Source organism: Panthera uncia, chromosome A2 (genome assembly GCF_023721935.1).
Source record: "Panthera uncia isolate 11264 chromosome A2, Puncia_PCG_1.0, whole genome shotgun sequence".
Classification (NCBI taxonomy): Eukaryota; Metazoa; Chordata; class Mammalia; order Carnivora; family Felidae; genus Panthera; species Panthera uncia.
This window is the reverse complement of record NC_064816.1, coordinates 122,103,999-122,127,255: the sequence shown is the minus strand read 5'-3', so window position 1 is coordinate 122,127,255 and position 23,257 is coordinate 122,103,999. Positions and strand designations below refer to the sequence as shown.

At 41.2% G+C, this 23,257-nt stretch overlaps 1 protein-coding gene across 7 annotated transcripts in view; it reads left to right on the top strand.

Annotated features, from left to right (window-relative positions):
- The window catches only part of ELMO1 (engulfment and cell motility 1), a 533,507-nt gene extending 515,267 nt beyond the window's left edge, over positions 1-18,240 (top strand). For 6 of the 7 annotated variants that reach the window (XM_049642948.1, XM_049642946.1, XM_049642949.1 and 3 more), the window contains exons 21-22: positions 8,615-8,692; positions 14,054-18,234. In XM_049642948.1, the coding sequence (XP_049498905.1) occupies positions 8,615-8,692; positions 14,054-14,254 (279 nt within the window). In that variant the 3' untranslated portion in view covers positions 14,255-18,234. Of the gene's footprint in view, positions 1-8,614; positions 8,693-14,053 lie in introns of all 7 variants that reach the window. The other variant, XM_049642952.1, reaches the window with a different exon arrangement.
- Positions 18,241-23,257: the final 5,017 nt, after the last annotated feature.

Here is a 23,257-nt window from a genome sequence, read left to right as displayed (position 1 = left end):
CCATGTCTGTATCTAAGAGGAATGTAAAGCTTATACACATCTCCTTCTCAATCAGCGTTAAAGTGAACAATCTCTGCTTTGTAATTTCAAATTTTGTAAGACAAAGGGGAATCCAGGTCTGCATAGGATGACCCTGTCTATGGTTAAGGAAAAACAAAAGTGCTGTGAAAGTACTATATAGGAAGATAAAGGGGAGCAGATACAACTAAGAAGGCCGATGGCAAGATCATTGTTTTTTAAGTTACATAAGTATTACTCACCTCAACTCTATGTGAATTCCTTCTTTGTCAAGCCTGTCACAACACCATCACGCAATTCACTTGACTGACAAGCGTAATGACACGAGGGCATATGCCTAAGAGTCTGTGGGTCATCCGTTACACTGCATTTCTCTCTTCTTCATGATATTGGGAAACAGGGGTTGTACTTCTCATCAGATTTCAGAGGAGCATCCTTAACTTTACCAGCAAACTAACTATACCAGCCTTCACGGTCTGCCTCCTTTACCCACTGAGATGCAGAACACAGTCTCAGGGAGCACTGGCTCCACTTGGTCCCATGGTTATATAACACTTGCCGCTGAGCAGGAAACAATGAGGGGAAATTGACAGCAACAAGAGTTTATAACCCAGAGAAGACCAGGAGGGGTGTAGTTGCTGGCAAAACAGATTGCCAGGACTCATGGACTCTGAGTAGGGATAGAGAGAATTCTGTAAAATATGTGTGGAGAGATTGGTTTCAGTCCCAACATATAAAGTGCTTGGGAATTTTCACCCCTATCCTTATAGTAAGAAGAAATCGAATAAAGTGAAAATCCACAATTTTCTTGGACCTACCAGAGAACTGAGGTTGCAGGGCAAACCACCCCCCACCCCCAGAATCTGGAGAGTCCAGTGTATCCAAAGAATCACAGCCAGATGTGCTCACCAGGAGCAAAATGCACCAGTGCTATAAATTGTAGGATCAGTTAAGTGACAATTCTGATTAATTGCTTTAGGCTGAGTGAGGGCTAGTGTGAGAGGGAGGAACTTGGGGTTTCAGTCTTCTGGGGGTCATACTTTCATGAGCTTTACCTCCAGGAACCCTAGAGATTCTTGCAGGGAAGAACTGAGAAGGACCACTCCTCATGTCTCTGGTAGGGGAAAGGGAAGAGTAATCGTAAAATATGCCAGAGCCTTCTTCATAACAAAGCCCTTTTTCCTATCTAGGTGAAGACAGTTTCTCCCATTTTACCCCATTTTAGCCTTTCTGCCTCAACTGTGGAGTTGGGGGTAGGGGAGAAACAGTCAACAGCAGTCAGAGCCTCAAGGAAATTGATAGGAAACTCTGCAGCCAAGAAAAAGGGGAGGGGTATGAGGGGAAAGGGAAGGCTATGCAACTTGAGAAGGTGACGACCACAAGATATAGAGCCCCTAAAAGATGAGAACTTAAGTGGGAAATTATAGAAAACTGTCCCTCACCCATGTCCTACCACCACACTAATAAGACTCCAAGATAATAATGTTGGATCAGGGCTGAAAGATCTTCAAGGCATAAACTCTCTCTGAGGAGGAGTACTTAGGGAACCCCAAGTCAGTAGGGGAGACAAAAACAGGGACATTACAGGAATTTGAATGTGGCACTTATCTATAGCAAATGTTAAACATATTTCAATTCCTTGCCAGATCAACATAAATCATCACTCTAAAGGTCTATGTATCTTACTTCCTATTACCTGACACAACATGTCTAGATCTCAACCAAAAAATTATAGGAATGCCACAAAAAAAAAAAAAAAAAAAAAACAGCCCGAAGAAACAAAGCAATCATCATCAGAACCAGACTCCATTATAACACAGATGCTGGAATTATCAGACAGAATTTTAAAATAACTAGGTTGGGGGAGCCTGGGTGGCTTAGTTGGTTAAGCGTCTAACTTCAGCTCAGGTCATGATCTCATGGTTCGTGAGTTTGAGCTCCATGTCAGGCTGACAGCTCAGAGCCTGGAGCCTAGTTCAGAGTGTGTCTCCCTCTCTCTCTGTCTCTCTCTCTCTCTGTCCCTCCCCCACACATGCTCTGTATCTCCCTCTCTCAAAATTAAATAAACATTAAAAAAATTAAAATGACTAGGTTATAAGTGCCATAGGCTCTAATGGAAAAAGTAGACAACCTGAAAAAACTGATGGGTAATTTAAGCAAAGAGACGGAAACTCTAGAAATGAATCAAAAGGAAAGACTATCAGTAAAAACACTGTAACAGAAGTGAAGAATGCTTCTAATAGGTTTATCAATAGACTTGACATGACCAAGGAAACTATTAGTGGCTTAAAGATGAGTCAACAGAAACTTCTAACCTGAAACGTAAAGAGGAAAAAAATGAAAACATTAGAACCCCAAAGAACTGAGGGACAATTGCAAAAGGTATAACATATGTGTAATTAGAATACCAGAAGAAAAAGAATGGAGCAAAAGAAATATTGAAAGAATGGCTAATGCAATCCAAAATTAATGACAGACATAAAATCACAAATCCAGGAAGTTTAGAGGACACTAAGCAGGATAACTACTCAAAAACAAAAACAAAAACCACTTGGGCATGGAATATGCCAACTTCAGAAAACCAAAGACAAGGAACTGAAAGGAGAAATTCACAAATCCATGATTATATGGGGATTTCAACACCCCTCTGTCAGTAACTGATAGATGAAGCAGACAGAAAATCAGTAAAGATATTGATGACCAGAAGAGCACCATCAGTCAACTTGATCTAATTAACATTAGTAGAAAATCCATCTGACAACAGCAGACTACACATTCTTCTCTAGCTCACAAGAGACATTTCACCAAGATAGACCAGATTCTGGGCCATAAAATATATCCTAACAAATTTAAAAGAATAACAATCATACAGAGTATGTTCTCAGACCAGAGTAGAATTAAGCTAGAAATCAGTAACAGAAAGATAGCTGGAAAATCTCCCCAAATATTTGGAAGTTTAAGAACACACTTCTAAATAACCCATACTTCAAAGAAATCTCAAGGGAAATTACAAAATAAACTAAATAGAAATAAAATATAACTTATCAAAATGTGTGGGATGGGGCAAAAGCAGTGCTTAGAGGGAAAATTATAACATTAAATGCATATATATTAGAAAAGAAGTAAGATTTAAAATCAATAAATTTTCTACCTTAGGAAACTGGAGAAAAGCAATATAAGCCTAAAGCAAACAGAAGAAAAGAAATAATTAATATTAGAGTAGAAATCAATGAAACTGAAAACAGTAGAGAAAATCAACAAAGGCAAAACTTGGTTTTTAGAAGAGATTAATAAAATTTATAAACTTCCAGCCTGACTAACCAAGAAAAAATGAGAAAAGACACAAGTTACCAATATCAAAACAGGTGTGGGGATGATGATCTCATTTGAGCGTATGATATGTGTGGGTGATGTGGCCTTCCTGTGTCAGACTCCTCTCCCCTTAGAGGAGATCAACAAAACAAACTGAGTAAATGGCGTTTTCCAATCTATTTTGGGTTTTGGTTTTTGGTTTTTTGTCATGGAACTCATGGAAAATTGAATGGATGGATGGATGGATGGATGGATGGATGGATAAATGGGGCCCAGTGCTATAAACACATAGATAAATAGCCAGTAGAGGCTATTTCCTGGTATTCATTGGTCTAGATGTTCTGGTCACCACCAGCTCTTCCAGGCTACTTTGAGGGCTGAGACAGGCAGTATGTCTGCCAGCCTGGCTCTTTCATTGCATACACATGAAAATTGTTTGTCTTGCAACATCTATAGTGTTCATACACCCAGTTCATCAGGCAAAACATCAAAAGGCAAAGAGGAAACCGTGGGTTCTGAGAATTGCCTTCCTCAATCCCACACACCCACACCCCTTCTCCTAGTACTCCACAGGGCTGTTGCTCCTTACCTCTGGAACTTCTGGTAGAAAAGGGGAGACCTGCAGCTTAAAAGGAGACCTGACCAAAATGTGTCCACAAGAGATCTGTCAGTACATGGTAGAGGAAATAACTAAGGTGTGTTGCTGGCTCTTCAGACAGTTCTTCCAACTAGAGGGTAGGTTCTGACATTTCATGCCATGGGTCTTTTGGTTAGTTTAATCGCTGAGCAAGACAAACTGAGAATTAGGGTCCATAAGGGAGACACTTCATTAATAGCAATATATTGGTAACTGACAGGACTTCTCACTCATTCAACATCTGATATGTCAGGCACTGTCTAAGGTCCTGGGAATAGGAAAGGGAAAGGAACCAAACCTTTCCCTGAAGGCACAGGCACTTGTTCCTAGAGTCATTCACTCAGTCAGCATTGGATGCCAGTCAAGATGAGCTCTGAGCGTAAATAGTGAACATAGTCCCCAGAAGGAAGATCTGACCAGATATCACTGATATGGATAGGACTATCCTTGACATAGCAGAAGCTTCCCTCTCACCATGTCCTAGAATCCAGCTTTTATTTTTCCAATGTGATTCATGAACCTGAAATAAGAAGCAGATTATACTAGAAGCTAATGTTCTAGCATCAGCTTGAAAACCCTGGTATTAACCCAAAAGCCCTTTACTGAGATTTACTTTATTCATCATTCATACTCATATGACATCGAGTATCTTCCTTGTACCATGCCAGTGCCAGAAGCTAGGAATTGAAAGATAAGCACAACCTGGCCCCTGGCCTTGGGTGTCTAGTAGATATAAAATTTATGTGCCAACATGCAATTATAATCCAATATTGTCTGTGCCCCAGAACCTTTAAATACAGGGAGAGTCTGGGAGACTTGAAAAAGGCTCCCGGAGGAAATGGTATCTGAGCTGAGTTTTGAAAAGGAATTGTTCAGGGGTAGAAGCAAGAGGAAGACTTTCTAGGAGGAGGAGAGAGTATGTGAAAAGGCACAGGGGCTTTCCAATATATGAAAGAATATCCTCTGATTGAGAGACATTGAATTTATAGTATAGGATTGATAGAGACAGAAGAAAATGGGTGGGAGAACTATTGGCTGATAATGCTAAGATAGATTGGGGCCAGAAAGTTACAGCTGCCTGAAGAAGGCAGTATCCTCTATTATTATGTACTACATGAATGAGTAATTTTTGCCTTCTAAAATAGAAACTCAAACTCATAGAGATATAGATGAGCAGCAGTGTGTTACAGCTATGAAATCTACTGCTATGCCTATGGCCAATTTTAGCACACACACACACGCCAAGTTGTACCCTATGTCTTTAATCAAAATGCTTTGCCCTCAAGACGACCTGGATACATGGTGGAGAACCAACACAGTTCAAGTGAATGCTGGGAAAGATCGCCAAATAAGGCGTGTCACCCCAAAACAATAAAAGGAATGGCAGCCAACACTGGATACTGAAAATATGTTGTATCAAACTCTACTCTTGTGTTCAGTCCGTCCATCATTTGACCCCTGGAAAATGGCAATCCTTAAAACAAGGTGCCATCCATGCCCAGAATTTCTCTGAGCTCCCCTGACCTAGCATGTCTTATCACTGGTCTTAGGGCCCAGGAGTTGAGGATGGGGTCAGAGGCCCCAGGGCATGGGTTGGGGGGGAATCTTCAGTTTCTCCTGCCTCCCATGTCCCCAGAATTCTCCCATCCCAGGACTTCCTTCACATGCTGAGAGATGTGAATTAATGGAATAGAAGATGAAAATAAGGAGCTCCTGAACATTGTTTTTCACTGAATTAAATCCAGAGGGCATAAAAGACCTTAGGTTGTGGATAGCAAAGCCCCAGAGCATCAGATGTCTGAGTGCCATGGAGCGTGGGACTCAGGGGACGTTCCCCAGACCCATGACCACGACTCTACCATCTCCTGGCACCTCTTTCCTCGCAGACAGTTTGGACAGGTGGCAGCTTCTGGAGTGTTAGTCCGAGAGGTGGCATCGCTCCCAGCTCTGTAGCCTCTGTGCTTGAAGTGCTGAAGAGCTGACCTCCACCAACGACTCAATGACAACAAGCCAGAGACGTCAATAAAACTCATTACAGGCGATAGCAGCCTTTAATGCAGTCATGTGGTTCCGAGAATTAATTCCTCCCACCCCTCCTAGGCAGCTTTAGTGAAATGAAAGTGGGGATTGACATCGTCACGAATTTCCCATTTCCTGCCTGTGTTTATCAGGAATCTAGGTCATGACAGCTCCGTTCATTCACTCACATCCTCACTGGTTTATGCCTTAGGAGGGCAGAGCCTGAAGTTTGCAGGCCCCCTCCTTTCTCTTCCTTCTCTGTGCCTCTGCAGAACAGACGGTGTCACAAGGACAACCACACTGACACTCTGGCCTCAAGTGACTTTAGCACCTAGTCAAGCGGCTGCTTCTGGGCCCTGGTGGTGTTCACACTGGCTGTCGTTTGCAAGGGGATGATTCACGTAACTGCCCTCAGCAGAGGACCGGTTGTCTAGCATCCGCCCAGAAATCTGTTTGTGAATTTCACCTTTTTCCAGTGACCTCTGAAGCTCACCTAGGGCGGCTGCCAGGCTGCCATATACTGACTGGTCGTTCACAAGCAAAGCCTATCCTCCCCTTTCTATCCAATCGCTCAAGCATGAGTCAGAGGGTTTTCCTGAATGTTACTAAAATTTGTAAAAAATCATTTATATCAATGTTCCTAATCTAAGAACAATTTTTTCATGAATATATGAGATCAGAGCTTATATTTTATTGAAAAAAAAGTTTTAAGCTTTTTTGAAAGAGAAAATAATCCCAGCATCTTAACATGATTTTCATTTCACATAATTTGCCTCCAGTCTCTGTTCACAGGTAGACATTGTTCATTATTGTGATCAGCATGTAAATAACATTCATTTTTCTTGATTTTTGTCACATCAGATCAGTTCTTCATAATTATCATACTGAATGGCTGGCTGAATATACTTCTCTGCTCATTTGTGGTGTCTTAACTTGTTTACCCAAAGTGGGGAGGACATTTATTTGGTTCTCATATTATTATAGGTAATAATGTATACAGTTTTTGCTTGGTTTTCAGAATTTTAGGAATAATCCCAGGAATGAGATCCCCAGTTCTTGATAAGGATTGCCTGAATGGTTTTTTTAAAAAGATAACACCAATTTATGATATCACTAGTAGGGCTCATGACAAACTAAAAGACCCAAGGGAGATGCCAAACTTAGTGGAAAAAATATTTTTGTTTCGTTTGGTGAGCTCTTTTTTGTTTCATTTTAATATTATTGACCTTCACTGGGCAGACCTGAATGGGGGCCTGAGAGAGAAGAAAGGAAAATGGGGATGGGGTAGTTTTACAGAAGCTCCCATTCTTGACTTGGCATTCTTTCCTTCACTTGCTCCTACTTCAGGCAGGGTGAAGAGGCCGAAAAAGTGTGAGATACTGGTAGGTCTGGGCTCAGAACAAGAGCTGTTCCTTCTTCATGAGTCAGATACAGACAAACCTCACAAGAGCCCAAATAGCCGGATGGTTGACTTTGTCAGGAGAGGCATCCAGCTAATGCTAAGCCTTCAGAAGTCACTTGACAAGAACTCTTTAACCCATTTGAAATTCTGAAATCTGGTGGTGTTGACCTCATCTAGACAGATGAGGTCCATCTTCTTTCTGGGGCATTCTCGCTGTGCATGAGTGGCCAAAGGCAAATCCTCTGATAGATGTTAGGCAGAGAGTAATGTGGAAAGATATGTCCTCCTGAGAAATTATGCGATATCTGTGTGTTATAACAATGTAGAGCACCAATGTGGATACACTTGGCCCTTCTCCAGATTAGGAGCTGGTAGGGTGTTGAGATGTGCCATGACTATCATCTTGCAAAGATTGTATCCTGCTGACTGCTCAAACTAGTAGAATAATCATTGTGCCCAATACTGTACAGCACATAGAATTAAATTCTTAAGACATACATACATATTAGACATGACAGTGTCTCGGCCAAGGTCATACAGCTACAATGAAATGGCAGTGGTGTTTAGTCCTTGGCCCTTTGTTCTGACTCATAGCCTGCACTCAACAGGCACTCACCAATGAAGGAACCCGGGCATTCTGACACTGGGCCCTTGCTTCTCCTTTATACTCTGCAGCCTCTTTGGATAAAATTTAAGTTTCGTGTGGCCTTTGCTCTAGTAGCTTAAGGAACAAAGGGCCTAAAGATAATGAGTTCACCCACAAGCCTCATGGGCTCCCATGTAGCTTTCATGTTTTAGGAAGCTCAGACCCACATGGACATCTGTGTATTTGGGGTAATCAACGATAGAGCAGCCCTTAATCTGCTGGTTAGGGAAGAGTTTACTATTTCTCAAGGCCTCCCTGGACCTGGAAAGGAGATGCTGAAGAAAGGAGAGTGGCATGGCTTTGGGGCTATATGGCTTTGGACAGTCATTTAACTTCTCCAAGCCCCTGCCATAAAAGAGAAATGATCACACTTGTGCAAGGATTATCTTGAGAATTAAACGAGATGGTTCATGCAGACTTCCCCTGAATAGAAGGAAAGTGTTGTGAACCTTGGGAAAAAAGGATGCTCCTTCCCCCCATCAGCCTCACTGACAAGCCCCTCTTGTCAGTCCGCAACCATTTGTAACTGTGGAACGAATGTATCCATTCTTAACGTGGTACTTTCTCTCATCCCTTGCAGGAGGTGCTTGAACTTGCTTTCTCGATCTTGTATGACTCAAACTGCCAGCTGAACTTCATAGCTCCTGACAAACACGAGGTAAGGGTCTCAGTGGGGTTAATTTGTGAGAGAGTGTCACATTTTCTCTAGAAGAGCAAGCAAGAGAGAAATATTGGAAATAAATTTCATTTAAAAAAAAAAAGCCTGCCTGAGAAAAATCATGAACAAAGGAACATCTTGTTGATTTGGAATAGAATGGAAACTTCTTTAAAAACTGCCCATTATAACCAATTCAACCTCTTACTAGCTCGACCAGTAGTTCATGGTAAAGACAAAGAATGTACAAATGCTTCATACTCAGCAAGGACATAATTGTCGATTTGAAGAAGAATCAGCCCTGGTCAAGTGCTGGTTTTCACTGAGTATTTAATTTTTAGTCAGGATCTTCCCAAGATAAACGTGTCTCTCTTCTTTAAAACATTTGATGAAGTAGGTTTTCTACCATGTTTCTTTAAGTTATTTTAAGAGTTTTGGGCTGTCTCTGCTGTTGGAATTTTATTTTTGAGATGATTTTATTCCTTTTTGACATCTTGTTATATGTATAATTTGTTTCTCTTCTTGAAGCACGCTGTCAGCTATATTTAAAATATTTAGCATAGATCTAGGAAAATGTATTTGTAAGGTGAAATAGCAGCTATGGTTGATTTAACTTGTTCTCTTGTAAACCAGAGCCCAATATTATGTTTGAAACTCTTATTTTTAGATGATACCATTCAAATTTTTGTTTTACATGCGGTTGCATAAACAGCTTTTAGAAAGGAAGGGAACATTTTAATGGAACCTGACTTTTGTTTCCCATCTCCCCTAGGAGACTCTGCTCATTTAGAAGTTATTCAGTATCTAGTTTTCACTGGTTTAAAGCTTTTGCATAAAATTGTACATCCCAAAGAGAGAGGAAAGATTAGATGCAAATCCTGCATTTAGAATGGTGCTTAAATGTAATTCTGTGTTACTTGACATTTAGTTTGCAAAAGGGTATGACTTTGTCTTCATCTTTCTGAAAATAGATACTGTGTCCTACCATTTCTCTTTTTAAACAAAATTGTGGTTATTCACAGGCCACCATATTTAAGACATATACAGCTTATACATAGTAGTATAGAAAACTGCTTTAAAATGTAGAAATGTGGATGTTATTTAAATCTCTGCAAGGCTGTTTTCTCCAGCTTGCATTAATTCCAGATAAGGATAAATGTTCTGAGACTGCCAAATTTTATTTGTAACTGCCACATTTTATTGACATAGTGAGGAGAAAAATGCCATACACTTGTGAATACTTTTGCTGTCTTCAAATCTCTTTCATATGTATTACCTCATTTTATTTGCATCCTCGGTCAATAAAACAGAACATTCTATTACAGGTATCTTCATTTACCACATAAGGAGAGTGGCCTCCCAAAATCGAATACCTCAGCATTAGTAAAGATTGTAGTACTTACAACCAGTGTGGATTGCCCTGTGCCAGGCATCCTCTGTACTTCCCCTCACTTAATCTTCACATACCTCTGAAAGAAACAAACTGTGATTATGCCCATTCGATAAAGGAGGGAAATGAGTCACAAAGAGGTTAAGAAAGTTGTCCAGAGTCAAACAAGTAGTACATAACAGAGCCGGAATTTAAACCACAGGACCCTTGCTCCAGAAACCCCGTCTCCCTGGCCCCTGCATTGTGTAGCCAGGAAGGCGGAGAGCAGGACCTGAACTCAGCTTCCTGCCACTGCCTGTCACCAAGTGTCAGCAGTTAATCAACTCGGGGCCAATCTGGTCTCCCCTGTACCTCCACCCACACCCAATTGGCCCCTCCAGAGTCCTATCAAAGTAAATCCAATTATAGTGTTTATTTGCAAATATTCCTGTGTGCATCTCTGAAAATAGCATCCATTTGGGAACCTAACTACAATACCACTATTACACCTGACTTTTTTAGACATTTTGATACTACCATCTGTAGTCGGTTTTCAGATTTCTCCACTTGCCTCGTGTGTGTATGTGTGTGTGTGAGTGTGTGTGTGTTTCTTTTATACTTTGTTCCGATCAGAATCCAAATAAGGTCCATGCACAGAAATTGATTAACTTGTTTCTTCAGTTTCTTTGAATCTGTAGGTTCCTCTCTTTCTCTCTATCTCCCTGTCTTATGAGCATCTGCTTTTGCTTTTTTTTTTTTTTCCTTTGTAATTTATTCATTGAAAAAAACAAGTCATCTGTCTGGTAACCTTGCTGAGAGTCTAGATTTTGCTTTATTATAAGTATGTGTATTAGTTTGCTGTGGTCACTGTTGCAAAAAATTACCACAAATTTAGTGGCTTAAAACAACATAAATGTGTTACCTTACAATTCTGGAGGTCAGAAGATGCACGTCTTTGGGGGCTAAAATCAAAGTATCGGCAGGCCTGAATTCCTTTATGGAGGGTCTAGGGGAAAATCTGCTTCCTTGCCCTTTCCACTTTGGGAGGCCATCAGCATTCCTTAGCCACGGCCTCCATTTGTCCACGGAGGTTGAGTCTCCACAGCACTTCATTCCAACCTCCTCCTTCTCTGTAGTCAGAACTCCCTCTCTCACTCACTCCTATTCTGTTTCCCTCTTCCATGTTTTAAGGACCCTTGTGATTACATTAGGCCCACCTGGACAATCTCAGATAACCTTTCTACTTGAAGATCAGCTGATTAGCAATTTTAATCCCCTTTGCTGTGTACCCCAACATCCTCACAGGCTCCAGGGATTAGGACATGGTTGCCCTTAAAAGGAGAGTTTATTCTGCCTACTGCAACCTGCACTGTTACTTCTCATGTTTATCTGTCTCCTGTGTTTCCTGTTCGGTGATAGTTAGAGGATTAATCTAATTCAGGCACAACTTTAAGCAACAGTGGTGTTGTATTTGGTTGTCTATATTTCGGAGATGTTAGCAGCCATTGATGATTATTGCCTAGATCCTTGGACCCATTAGACATTGGAAAAGGTTAATATCTCAATTCTATCATTCCCTTCTCATTTATTAGCAGGAAACTGGCCCCATATTTGAGGTAATACAATTTATATATAATAGGCAGGATAAATACTTGATTCCTGTTATTAGTCTTCAAAATAATTCCTTATCTTCCAAATGAGAACAATGAAGTGTTTTGGCGTTTGAGCATCATTATAAAGTAATGGATGTAAACATATCAGTGTTTTAATAGGTTGCAGTTATTATCATTATCAATGTCCAAATTATCCTATCTAGAGAAAGTTGGAGCACCTTCTGGTTGACTTCTGTGTCCAATTGACATGACCCCAGATGTCTTTGACAACTTTTCAGTCATTTTGCTATGACAAAATATTCCAGGCTCCTCTTGCATGTTTTCTGCTTTCTCTCTTTGGAGTCTTGGTCCCTTTTTGGTAGAAAATGGTATTTAGCAACCAGAATCTGGGCATTAGGTGTGCTTACTATTACTTGGTCCATCATTATTTTTAGGTCTTTTTATGGGCAAAGCTAAGAGCTATGGTGTTTTTTAAAAGACAAAATACATTGTAAGTTCATCTTGATACTTCAAACTCAGATTCTGTACTACAGAGTTTTTATTTATTGGTTGATGTACTTTTTAATAAAATTTTCTGTGCCAGCTCCTTCTCAAAAGAAAGGCGCCACAGAAGTATTCCTGTGGGTTACATTAATCTGTACTAGGAAGCTAGCCAGGACTGGCATGGCTGTACAAAAAGCAGTAATCCCAGCACTTAGGGATTTACAATGAAACAGCGTTCGAGCTGGAAGGGGCCTTAGAGAGCATGGAGTTCAGTGGTACCAGTATCTGGAGGTATATCAGAATTCACTGGAAGTTTTTCTGAATAAAATTTACTTACCCAAGATATGCAAGTTCATGATCTCCAGGGTAGGACCTTAGAATCTATTTTTATCAAAGCTATTTATGTGGAAATGGATGTTAAGATGAGTTCAGAATCTATCTAAGGTATTACTGAGGACATTAATACTTCCAGAGATCTCTTAGCGCTCAACTGGTATTTAGATGGGTTAAATGCTTTGGCAGAGCTCACATAGCCAAGGCAAAGTTCTACAGTTCAGGGCTGCACTACTAAGACATACAACCTCATAATACAGCCACGGTGCTTCTCCTCAGCTGAGAAAGTGGTGCCATCGGTGGGCACCATGGTGAGACTTCCATATCACTGTGACTTAAGGTTTGTAAAGTCCTTGCAGTCTTGTAGTACCTTTTATGTTGAGATATGTTATATTCCTCACCACAGCCCAGGTAACCACACTGCAAAGGACAAGCTAAGTATGGTCTGGAATTGTCACTTGACTGAGTGAGGGCAGGACAAAGGGGAATCTAGAGCATGTTCTAGAAGGAAGACTAGTCTGACAGTAGGAGCAGAGCAATTGGTATCACAGAGATCCTCCGTAGGACTAGAATATCCTAAAAGGTGAGAAGAACACAGCATCCAGAATGCAGGCGGTTTTCTCAGATTCTGGCAGCAGAAGTTAGTCCTTCCACCAGGTATCATGGCTCTAATACCATGTCCCCAACTTACAGCCCCTGGGAGGGAAGCTGACAAGAACAAAGCAGGTCCTCAGATAAACAAGGTACAGTTTCTTCCCTCAAGGAGTTCACAGTCAACTGGAGAAACAAAGAGCATGGTTCCTTTTAATGAGAAAGGAAGAATAAAATTCTTAGTTCGGTGCTCTGGAGGGCCTTCCCAGAAAAGCCATGTCCCCAGGAACCAGGCTTCAGAGATATGGAGGAGAAAAGCTCTGGAAACTGAAGACTCAGGCAGAAGAGACAGACAGCCAACCCACCTCCCATGAAAATCACCCAATAATTTTAGCCATTTTGTTCACCAGACATTGGGCAGCGCTTTTGCTGAGAAATGCGAAGGTGGGACTACCTTTGGCTCCAGGGCAGGTGTGGACTGTCATAGTGAGTGTTAGGAACCACGTAGGAGAGGCAGAGATTAGCCACTAGACTAGGAACCATGCTTGTAGTCAGGAAAGAAGCAAGCTCAATGTAATGCCGAGCGCAGTAGTGTTGGAATATATTGTACCAAAAGCTTAAAATCAGACTCACTGGTGGGATGTTAGAGACGTCATGTTGCAAAGTCATGCAGATCCGAAATCCTCCTGCTATTATGTAAGAAGGCATTATTTGCATGGAAGCATGCAGACACTAGAGTCAGATTGCCTGGGTTCGAATCCCACTACCTGCTACCAAGTTACTCAGCCTCTCAGGGCCTTGGTTCCCTTGACTACAAAACAGAGATGATAACAGAAGTGTCAACTCTATGAAATGATGATCTAGGCAAAGCACCTTCTCCAGAGCCTAGCACATGTTGAATAATCAGTGTTAACCATTGTTACCACACTTGTGATTGTCATCAGTAGTTACACTTGTCGCCTCCTTTTCCACCAGTACTGTATCTGGACAGATGGGCTGAATGCGCTGCTGGGGAAAGACATGATGAGTGAGCTGACCCGGAATGACTTGGACACCCTGCTCAGCATGGAAATCAAGCTCCGCCTCCTCGACCTGGAAAACATTCAGATCCCCGACGCACCTCCACCCATCCCCAAGGAGCCCAGCAACTATGACTTCGTCTATGACTGTAACTGAAGTGGCCGGGCCCAGAAGCACCCCCTCCATAACTGGAAAATCTAGCTAATGGGAGAGAAGAATGAAAACACACCCACGCCTTGGAACCCTCTCTCGGTCAAGAGAAGCTGTGGGTCAACACTTTCTTTGGCCTCGCCTCTAGCCCCAGAGTTCTTCTGCCCCTACCTGGCATCCTGCTCACTGCCCTGATTCTGTTTCTAGACTCCATTGCTTTAGGTCACTTCCCATGCTACAGTCTACTGGTGGGAGCAGAGCAAAACCCACCGCCAATAAGAGATCCAAAGGGCCCTTCCGTCCTATCCCCCAGCAGGCACATCCTCTCTCCCCGGAATGTGCAAGCCGGCAGCTCCAGACTGCCCCCAAACCTGCCCGCCAGACGGAAGGGAGTGCCCCAGTGCTTGCGTCTGGAAGAAACAGCCTAGCTTCTCGAGAAGACCAAACACCACCTCCTCGTTCCCTTTCTCTCTAGAGTCCGCTCACACCACCAGTTCCATGTGAATGGAAATCAGCTTCCAAATCCCTTCCCTCCTCCGTCCAGGCCTTTGCCTCGTGCTGTTCCTCTCTGGTCCCAAGAGCAGCAGCAGCAGCCTCGTCCTAGCTTTCGCCAGCACCGGGTCTCCCGGACACAGTCCCAGGTCCCATGCCCACTTCACATCTGCACTGTGACTGTGACCTACCTTCCTTCCTCGCCAGCTAGTCTTGGGTGTCCTCTCTCTGCCCCAGCCCACACCTGCCTTCTTCATGCCTCACACCTTTCTGGCCCCTTCGCTGAAAGCACAAATGGTGAAATCAGTTGTCGTCCCCATCTCTAATATACTAAACCTAATGCCTCTGTGGCAGGCGGCCCCTGTCTAAAGGTTTGGTGTTACCTTGTGCTGGGGGTTCTGCTGCAAACAGGCTCCACGGGATGGTCAAGCTGTCAGACATCCAAGTTTACATCACTGTAATTATTACAAGTATTGACAATTTGCAAGGGTTTGGGGTTGTTGTTTGTTTGTTTTTTTTTTTTTGCTTTGTTTTTGTACAAAAGAGTCTAACATTTTTTTGCCAAACAGATATATATTTAATGAAAAGAAGAGATACATAAATGTGTGTACTTTCAAGGTTTTTTTTAATTATTATTTTAATCCTAAACATCTTCCTGAGAATAACATTCCCTTACACATGCTGTGGAATAAAATTAATTGTGATGAGTTGGGGAGCCTGTGTTTTGATTTGGTAACTTAGGTGCTTGCTACTCGGTCATAAGCTTCACTCGTGAGCTTGTCAGAAATGTGGCATCTTTGGCCCCACCCCAGCCCTCAGAATCAGGTGATTCACGTCCCCCACTGGCTGAGGGGACTTAACCACTGCTATGTCACCGTAGACTCTGAGCATCAATAAGGAATGTTATTTCTAAGAAGATCATCTCAACTGATAGAGAAAATCAGACCCACTATGTGAAAATATGGCTATTTATGTTACACTGTTGCCTCCTGACCAGGACTTTTCCTCTTTTATTTTTTTCTTCCTTACCATTGTATAATGTATAGAACTGGCCAAATTCAACACATCATACTTTGAGGGAGCACATTTAGCTATGAAAAAGAATGCAAACCCATGGACCGGAAATAAATTAAGTCAAAACTAAATAAGCCTAACTATGAGTTAATAAGATATGGGTCAGAGCCCAGCAAAGGATTTTTCTGAGGTCAGTTTCCACTGGAGGTGTATCTGGATCATAAACTCTGAGGGCCGGAAGGGATGTCAGAAAGGTCCAAGCGTGCAAATTAAGCATGGTTGCAGCACAAGTCACTCTGGGCTTGCTGCAGAAGTGTTAGATGCCTTCAGGTCACTGCTCTTTACCATCATCAAGATGTGCAATTACAGACTGACTTGAGATGACATGGTCCAGAGCCCTCCATAAATTGCAGGGGAAAAAAAGTCCTTTAGAATCCATAGTAATTCACAGGCGATTATGCTTCCCATCAGAACACTCACACCTGACTGTCAAGTAGATGCTTCCTTTGTCATTAAGCGTTAATGACGTTAACCCACCTGTCCTTCCTGTCAGGCACACTTATTGATCCAGCCATCATCATGATAAAATGATAAATATTAGGTAAAAGAAAGTAGACAGAGTCATACTATTTTTACTTTGAAGTTACCAGATCTGTCCTTGAAAGGGGAATTCTTTGGATCAAGGTATCTGAGGTCCTGACTCCAGGTTTAAGAGACTGATCTGTCCTAGAACCCTTGCTGGGAAGAACCAGCCCCTGTCTTTTTTGGCACTCGTGCTTTGGTACATTAAATAGAAACTAACCCTTTCTCGACTATGAAGAGAGCGTTCTCCTAACTCTCCTTAGACCCCCTTCCTCTGCGGATGGATGAGATCCAGAGTATGACACCATTTTTTCATTTTGCAACAATATGAAGCAGGGTTGCTGTCAATATTTGGACAGCTCATCTTGTGTGTCTTGACTGACAACGCTTCCCACACAGCAAGCCTTCCCCTCCAGCTCAGCCCCTGCAGCCTCAGGTTTCCAAGCCTGGATGGATAAATTGGCCAAAGCCAGGGAGGGGTAAAGTAGGAAGCCCAATTTTATCATCAGGTCTACACTGCATTCCCCAGTTCAGCTTTACCTGCAATAAAACTGGTCATTGCATTTGAATCTGCTGATATTTTAATTCCTGTCTAATTTTTTATTTAGAACCTAAAGCAGGAAGGATAATTAATTGGCCCCCTCAGACTCAACTACTTACAAGGGTAGAAAAACCTAACAGTCATTGGAAAGGAAAAGTACCAGACTAATGTTTCTTGAGTCTATTTGCAAATCCATCCTAAGCCATCTTCCAATTCTCAAATAAAGCATGTCCTACTACCTGCTCTTACAATGAACTCAGCAGGTATTCCAATGACATACCTTCCTTTCATCCGTTTTGTTATAGTTATGCGATATTTTACAATTAATATAAACCTTTAGCTTGAAGGAAATGAAATATCCATACCCTAATAAAAAAAAGTGCTTAGAGCTAAGCACTAAGAATATAACAAGAATAAAATATATAAATCTAGAGTTTGCAAAAATAAGAACGAAATCTGTAAGATCAGAAACGTATAATCAAGCTAGTCAAATACAAAACAAATAATTGCAGCACAGTGTGACAAATAGTACTATATAAATATGTACAAGGTAGAGAACTAGAAAGGAGCTTGTGCTCAACACTTTTGATAATGGGATTAAGTAAAGCAAGAAAAGAATAGATATTTGAGTCTGGTCTCAAAAGAGAGCAGATGTTCCCCATGCAAGAGACGAATACTCCAGGCAGAGCAAAGTGTACAGGGCATGGAAGCATGAAAACCCATGACCGTTCACAAAGCCATAAGTCACTAGGTGTGACTGGTATGTAAGATGCATATGGGAGAGACTACTGCAGAGGAGTGAGACACAAATCATGAAAATCATGACATAGCTTGCAGGGGACTTTTACCTGAGGGCAAGAGAGCGCAGTCAGAGGAGGGATGTTGTCAGATATACCATTCGGAAATATCACAATGACAAAACACCCAAGTAGGGGAAAGACAGGAGCAGGAGAAATTGAAAGCAGAGATGTTAGCAAAAAGTGAATGGAAATAGTCTCAAGCCAGAACCACTGTGCCCAGACTCCGGTACAGGCGATGGCAAAGAGGAGAGCAAAGGTATAGAAGAGGCAGGATAGCTGTCTGAAGTCATGGAGAGAAAAGAATGCAAAGGACTCCTGGGCTTCTGGAATGAATAAGCAGATAACAGAGCTGTTTGGCTCTAAAATCAGGAAGAGAGGAGGAACAGGAGATTGTAGGAAATGATAAGATGAGATCATAAACTGGGTTTGTTGGACTTCTCTAAACAAAGAAAGAAAATCTTGAGACAGTCATTTAACCACTGTGAGGCTGCTTACCTCATTAATAAAATGGAAATCTCATTACTTGAGAATACTGTGGATGGGGCGGCTAGAACCATCAGTGCTAAAGAAGTAAGTCCCTCTCCCTCCCCAGGTATGGCCTCCCCTTCCCTCCCACCCCTTTCTTTCCTTTGGTGTGAGCAAACCATCTCTAGTGTAGCTCAAACAAAATGACGTGTTTCAACCAATGCAGCCTGCTTTCTGAGAAAGATAAAAGAGCGAAGGAGAGAAAGGAAGGAAAAATGGAAAATTGTAACATACTTCTTGAAATAAGGATTTCTGTAACTTGCCGTAAAACCACAATTTAAAATAAATTTGGGGGAAAGGAGGTATGGTATAATCCCATATGAAAATACAGTTCTACTCTAAATTTTTCTCTTAATGTAATTACATGTTTTCTGACATCGAAATGTAAAATGAACACTTCAAGTTAAGTAGGCTTTTTTAATTCACAGAAATAATTAGAACACAGCCAGATGAAGGAAGGAAATAATTCTACCAGAAACATCATGTAAAGAGAGTTGCCAACTTGAACGCTAAATCTGAATTTCCTCCTGGAAGCTGGTGTAAATAAGGAAGCCAACTGGGATGTATAGCTCTCATGTTCTTAGTAAAAGGAAAAGTTTTATTCCATCATAAGAAAACAACCTTTCCCTGGCATCAGATTTTGGAGGAGACGTGCTATCAAAAGCACTTATCCCTTCAATAGACATCTCTTAGCAGGTGCTATTTGTCTGTCTTTCTGTTTTGCAGAAGAAACGGGTTGCCCCTACAGCCCCTTGAAAGATGGAAGCAAACAGGTGCCAGAGAAGGGACCATCTGGGTGCTGGAGGGGGTTTAGGGACAAAGTGATAGAAGAATCAGAAGAGGATCCTGGGAGTAGAGCAACTGAGGAAGGGTTGGACAAAGAAAGAGGTTCGGAAAGCATGGAGTGAAGCCATGGCCAGAAGAGGTGCTGGGCAGGAGGAGCAGGGTCCAGGAATCAAATTCCACAAGACTTCCTTTGGGCACTCTCTATGCACCAAGCACACTGCAAAGGGATATAAAAATAAATGAGAAGTAGACTCTGCCTTCAAAAAGCTCATAGCCTGAAACGGGAAAGAGAGGCAAATGAATACAATCCCTGGCTAAGAAGAACATAATGTACAATATACTGAGCTAGCACTTGAAACAGGAACTGACTGCCCCCGCCCAGAGGAAGTGAGGTCTGGCAGACTTGGAGGGGGGACAGGAAGCCACCAGGTGATAAGGGAAAGAAGGCCAAGCTCACTCCCTACTTGTCCTTTGAACCTCACTTTGGTCATCACTTTCCCTGGAAATTATTCCCTAGGTCCCAAAGTCAGGGCTGGGGACTCCTCTGTGCTCCCACAGACACCTCTCCTTACCCTGTCACAATTGTTTGAGGCTTTCACTACCTTCCCCACTAGCCAGGAGTTCAGTGAAGGAAGAACCAGGCTGATTGTTCTCACCACTCTTGTCCACTACCTTAGCACAGTGCCAGGCGTGTAACTGGACTCCATCAATACTTTCTGAAATAATTGATAAAGGGCATTCCCAGAAGAGGTAAGAGTTCGAGGCCCTAGAAAGAGGAAATGTGTTATGGCTGGAACAGAGATGAGCATGGGAGAGAGAACAGTAGGAGACAAGCTTGGGAAAGAGGGTGACAGACCTTGAATGGCATGCTAAGCAGCTGCAAGTGTATTCTTTTATTTTTGTAAGTTTACTTATTTATTTAGAAAGAGGGAGAGAGACAACCAGGGGGGAGGGACAGAAGAGGATCTGATGTGGGCTCTGCACTGACAGCAGAGAGCTGGACATGGGGCTCAAACTCATGAACTGAGATCATGCACTGAGCCGAAGTTGGACACTCAACCGACTGAGCCACCCAGGGGCCCCATGTAAGTGTATTCTGTATGTGAGCTGGGACCACTGACATATACACGTAGGAGAATTGGCAGGACCAGATTTGCATTTTGATATCACCACACTCATACCAGCAGCAGCACAAAACACAGTTTGAAGAAGTGTGGGTCTGGAGGCAGGGCAATCAGGCAGAACCTGTGTCAGAGGTGCTTCACTTTTCAGAAGGCTGACCATGCCAGTCAGTCAAATTTCTAGGATCAGACTGAGTCCCACAGAGATTATAGACATGGGCACTGTAAGAGGTGAAGTTTAACCATCATTGCAAGGACAGAAATAAAAGGCAAAAGAATACATTTTTGAAGTCTAATGTATAAATACAAAAATAGATGTAAGACCAAATCTTCCTCAGGCTACCGGAAAAAGCAAAATCTGGACAAATTGCTAGTTATAAGATAGTCTGCCTTTAAAAAAAAGATAGGGAGTAATTGAAAATACAGAGATAGATAAGATATACCAGCAAATTCAGAGTCACAGTGGTGCACATGGAGAGAGAAGATGGCAAGGAAGGAGCAAATAAATGTCAGGCAAGTAAAATAGAAGATAAAAGGCTGTGGACAATGAAAGTCATTTTGTAATTCTCTTTGACACTGGTACAATTTGCTATGTTGATGTAACTGACAAGAATGTCTAATGCCAAATAAAACTGTCCTGAAATACACAAACCAAGACTATTATAAACACAAGAGAATTGATGAACACCATACTTTATGTAGAGACCTTAAATAATGGTATTAGGCTTTAACTAAGACGATTAACTGGATTCAGTAGATATTTCAATATATATAATCTACAATAAATGTACACTATTCAGATATCTGAGGAATATGTTCAAAATTAACTATAGTTGTCAGAAAAGAAAATCATTATAACGTAAGGCAGAAAGTAAGTATAAAGGATTTCTGGCTCCATGACAATATAGAACACATCCTCTCCCCAAAATTACTTTAAATGCAACAAAAAACTTGAATACAATAAAAAACGAGGTTAAATGTATTTACTTTAGCTTGTACTAAAGAAAGAAATCCACAGGTGCCCACGATGAAGAGAGAACTGAAATCGGAAGCAATGAACTGTGGCTAAGGGTGTTGATGCCTTGACAAGGGTGTGGGCTCTCATGTCCAGGCGGGGTTGGATACCAGGGGTCATGTGCAAGCCAGATGAGTGATGGAACTGAGCTCTTCCCATAAAAGCCAGGCTCCTGAGAGGGCTCTGTTGCAGGTTAGAAGGGGAAAGAAATCTATCCATTGGTACAGGACAACATGAGATCTTGAAACCTTCAGCCTGTGACTTATGTGACTTTAGGGTTCACGTTTATACCGCTTCTATGTGTTCTAGAATGCCCACTTGAAAGATTAACATAAAACACGGTCCTGGGCTGGTCAGAGCTGGACTCCTGGCAGACATAAATGAAAAGCTCTTCTGGGTATGACCCTCTATGAGCCAAGAGGGATTTCCATAGGAAAAGCAAATGCTATTAAAAAGTGTGCTCAGAATCAAAGGTAAAACAACACTTGGAAGCCATCCATAGTAAGTGGAAGATTATAAACTAGAAATCGATTTCCAGTTAAAATGACAATCAAGAGTGAAAAAAAAACTAATTTTTTTTTTTTTTGTCACAGGGAGATGATCTCTAAGAGTGAGAAGAAAATGGAAAGTGTTGGGGGCAAATCTAACAGCAAAGGGCTGTGTAAAAGTCAATAGTAACAACTAATTCAAGGTGTATTAAAACAACATGAAATTAAAATACAGAAAAAGAATATAATATAAAATTAAAGGGCATAATGTAACTGGAAACATTTTAATCTTTTATTTTTCAGTATTTTAGGAATACTGATCATCTTTAGGCTTTAAATCAATTCTGCACATTAGAAATTGAGGATTAACTATTGAAAATATTAGAAATGAAAATGTGTGACTTCCCTATCAATAGAAGAAAAATGTAATAAAGAAAACTAAGTCAATTCAATAATAAATAACAGAAGGAGCCCCCAAAAAATGAACGCTCCAATTGAAAAATGTGAAAAGGATATCAACAGGCAATTAACAAGATATAAGGTGAATGATGAGTATAGTAATGAAAAAATATTCACCGCCATACAAAGTGAAGAAATACACATTAAAATGAGATGCCTATTTGGCCTACTACATTGGCAAATGGCTATATCATTACACGTTCTTTCTCTTAATATGTAAATGAGTCAATAAGAAAAACAGAATAACCCAACACAGAATAACCCAAAAGAAATGTGGGCTAACAATGGGAGTAAGTAAACCCTTAAAGAATCATGAATAGACACTGAAAAAAGAAAAAGTTCATGGTCACAAATAATTTTAAAAGGCATATTATTAATACCTTAAGACAGAATTTTGTCAACGAAATTTTTATACATTCAACAATGACAAATGATAATGAAACAGACTTTCACAATCTTCCCGGAGAGAAAATTTGGCAAATATATATACAAAGTTTTCAAAATATGACTGACTCTGACCTTGTAATTCTCATCAAACAGAGCTGCTCTGTTTGTTTTGCTTTATCTGTTTTACACGCAAAGCTGCTGTGTATGATTTTGTTTTAAGAAGGGATTCCGGTGTTTAAAAATAAAACTTTAAAACCTCAGGATTAAATAATTTATGCGACATCCATTTCTACCATGGCACATGACTGGCTCTCAAAACTATATGAAGTGTTTCATTAAAAGGAAAGATGTCAATAACCACTCTTCGTCAGGAACATACAAATCAAAACCACAATGAGTTACCACCTCACACCAGTCAGAATGACTAAAATTAACAACTCAGGAAACAACAGCCATTGGTGAGGATGTGGAGAAAAGGAAACCCTATTTCACTGTTGGTGGGAACGCAAACTGGTGCAGCCTCTCTGGAAAACACTGCGGAAGTTGTGCAAAACAGTTAAAATAGAACTACCCTATGACCCAGCAATTGCACTACTAGGAATTTATCCAAAGGATACAAAAATGCTTTTTTGAAGGGGCACAGGCACCCCAATGTTTATAGCAGTATCAACAATAGCCAAATTATAGAAGAAGCCCAAATGCCCATTAACTGATGCATGGATAAAGAAGATGTGGTGTATATATATACATACATACAAACATATATACATACATACACTACTTGGCAATGAAAAAGGAT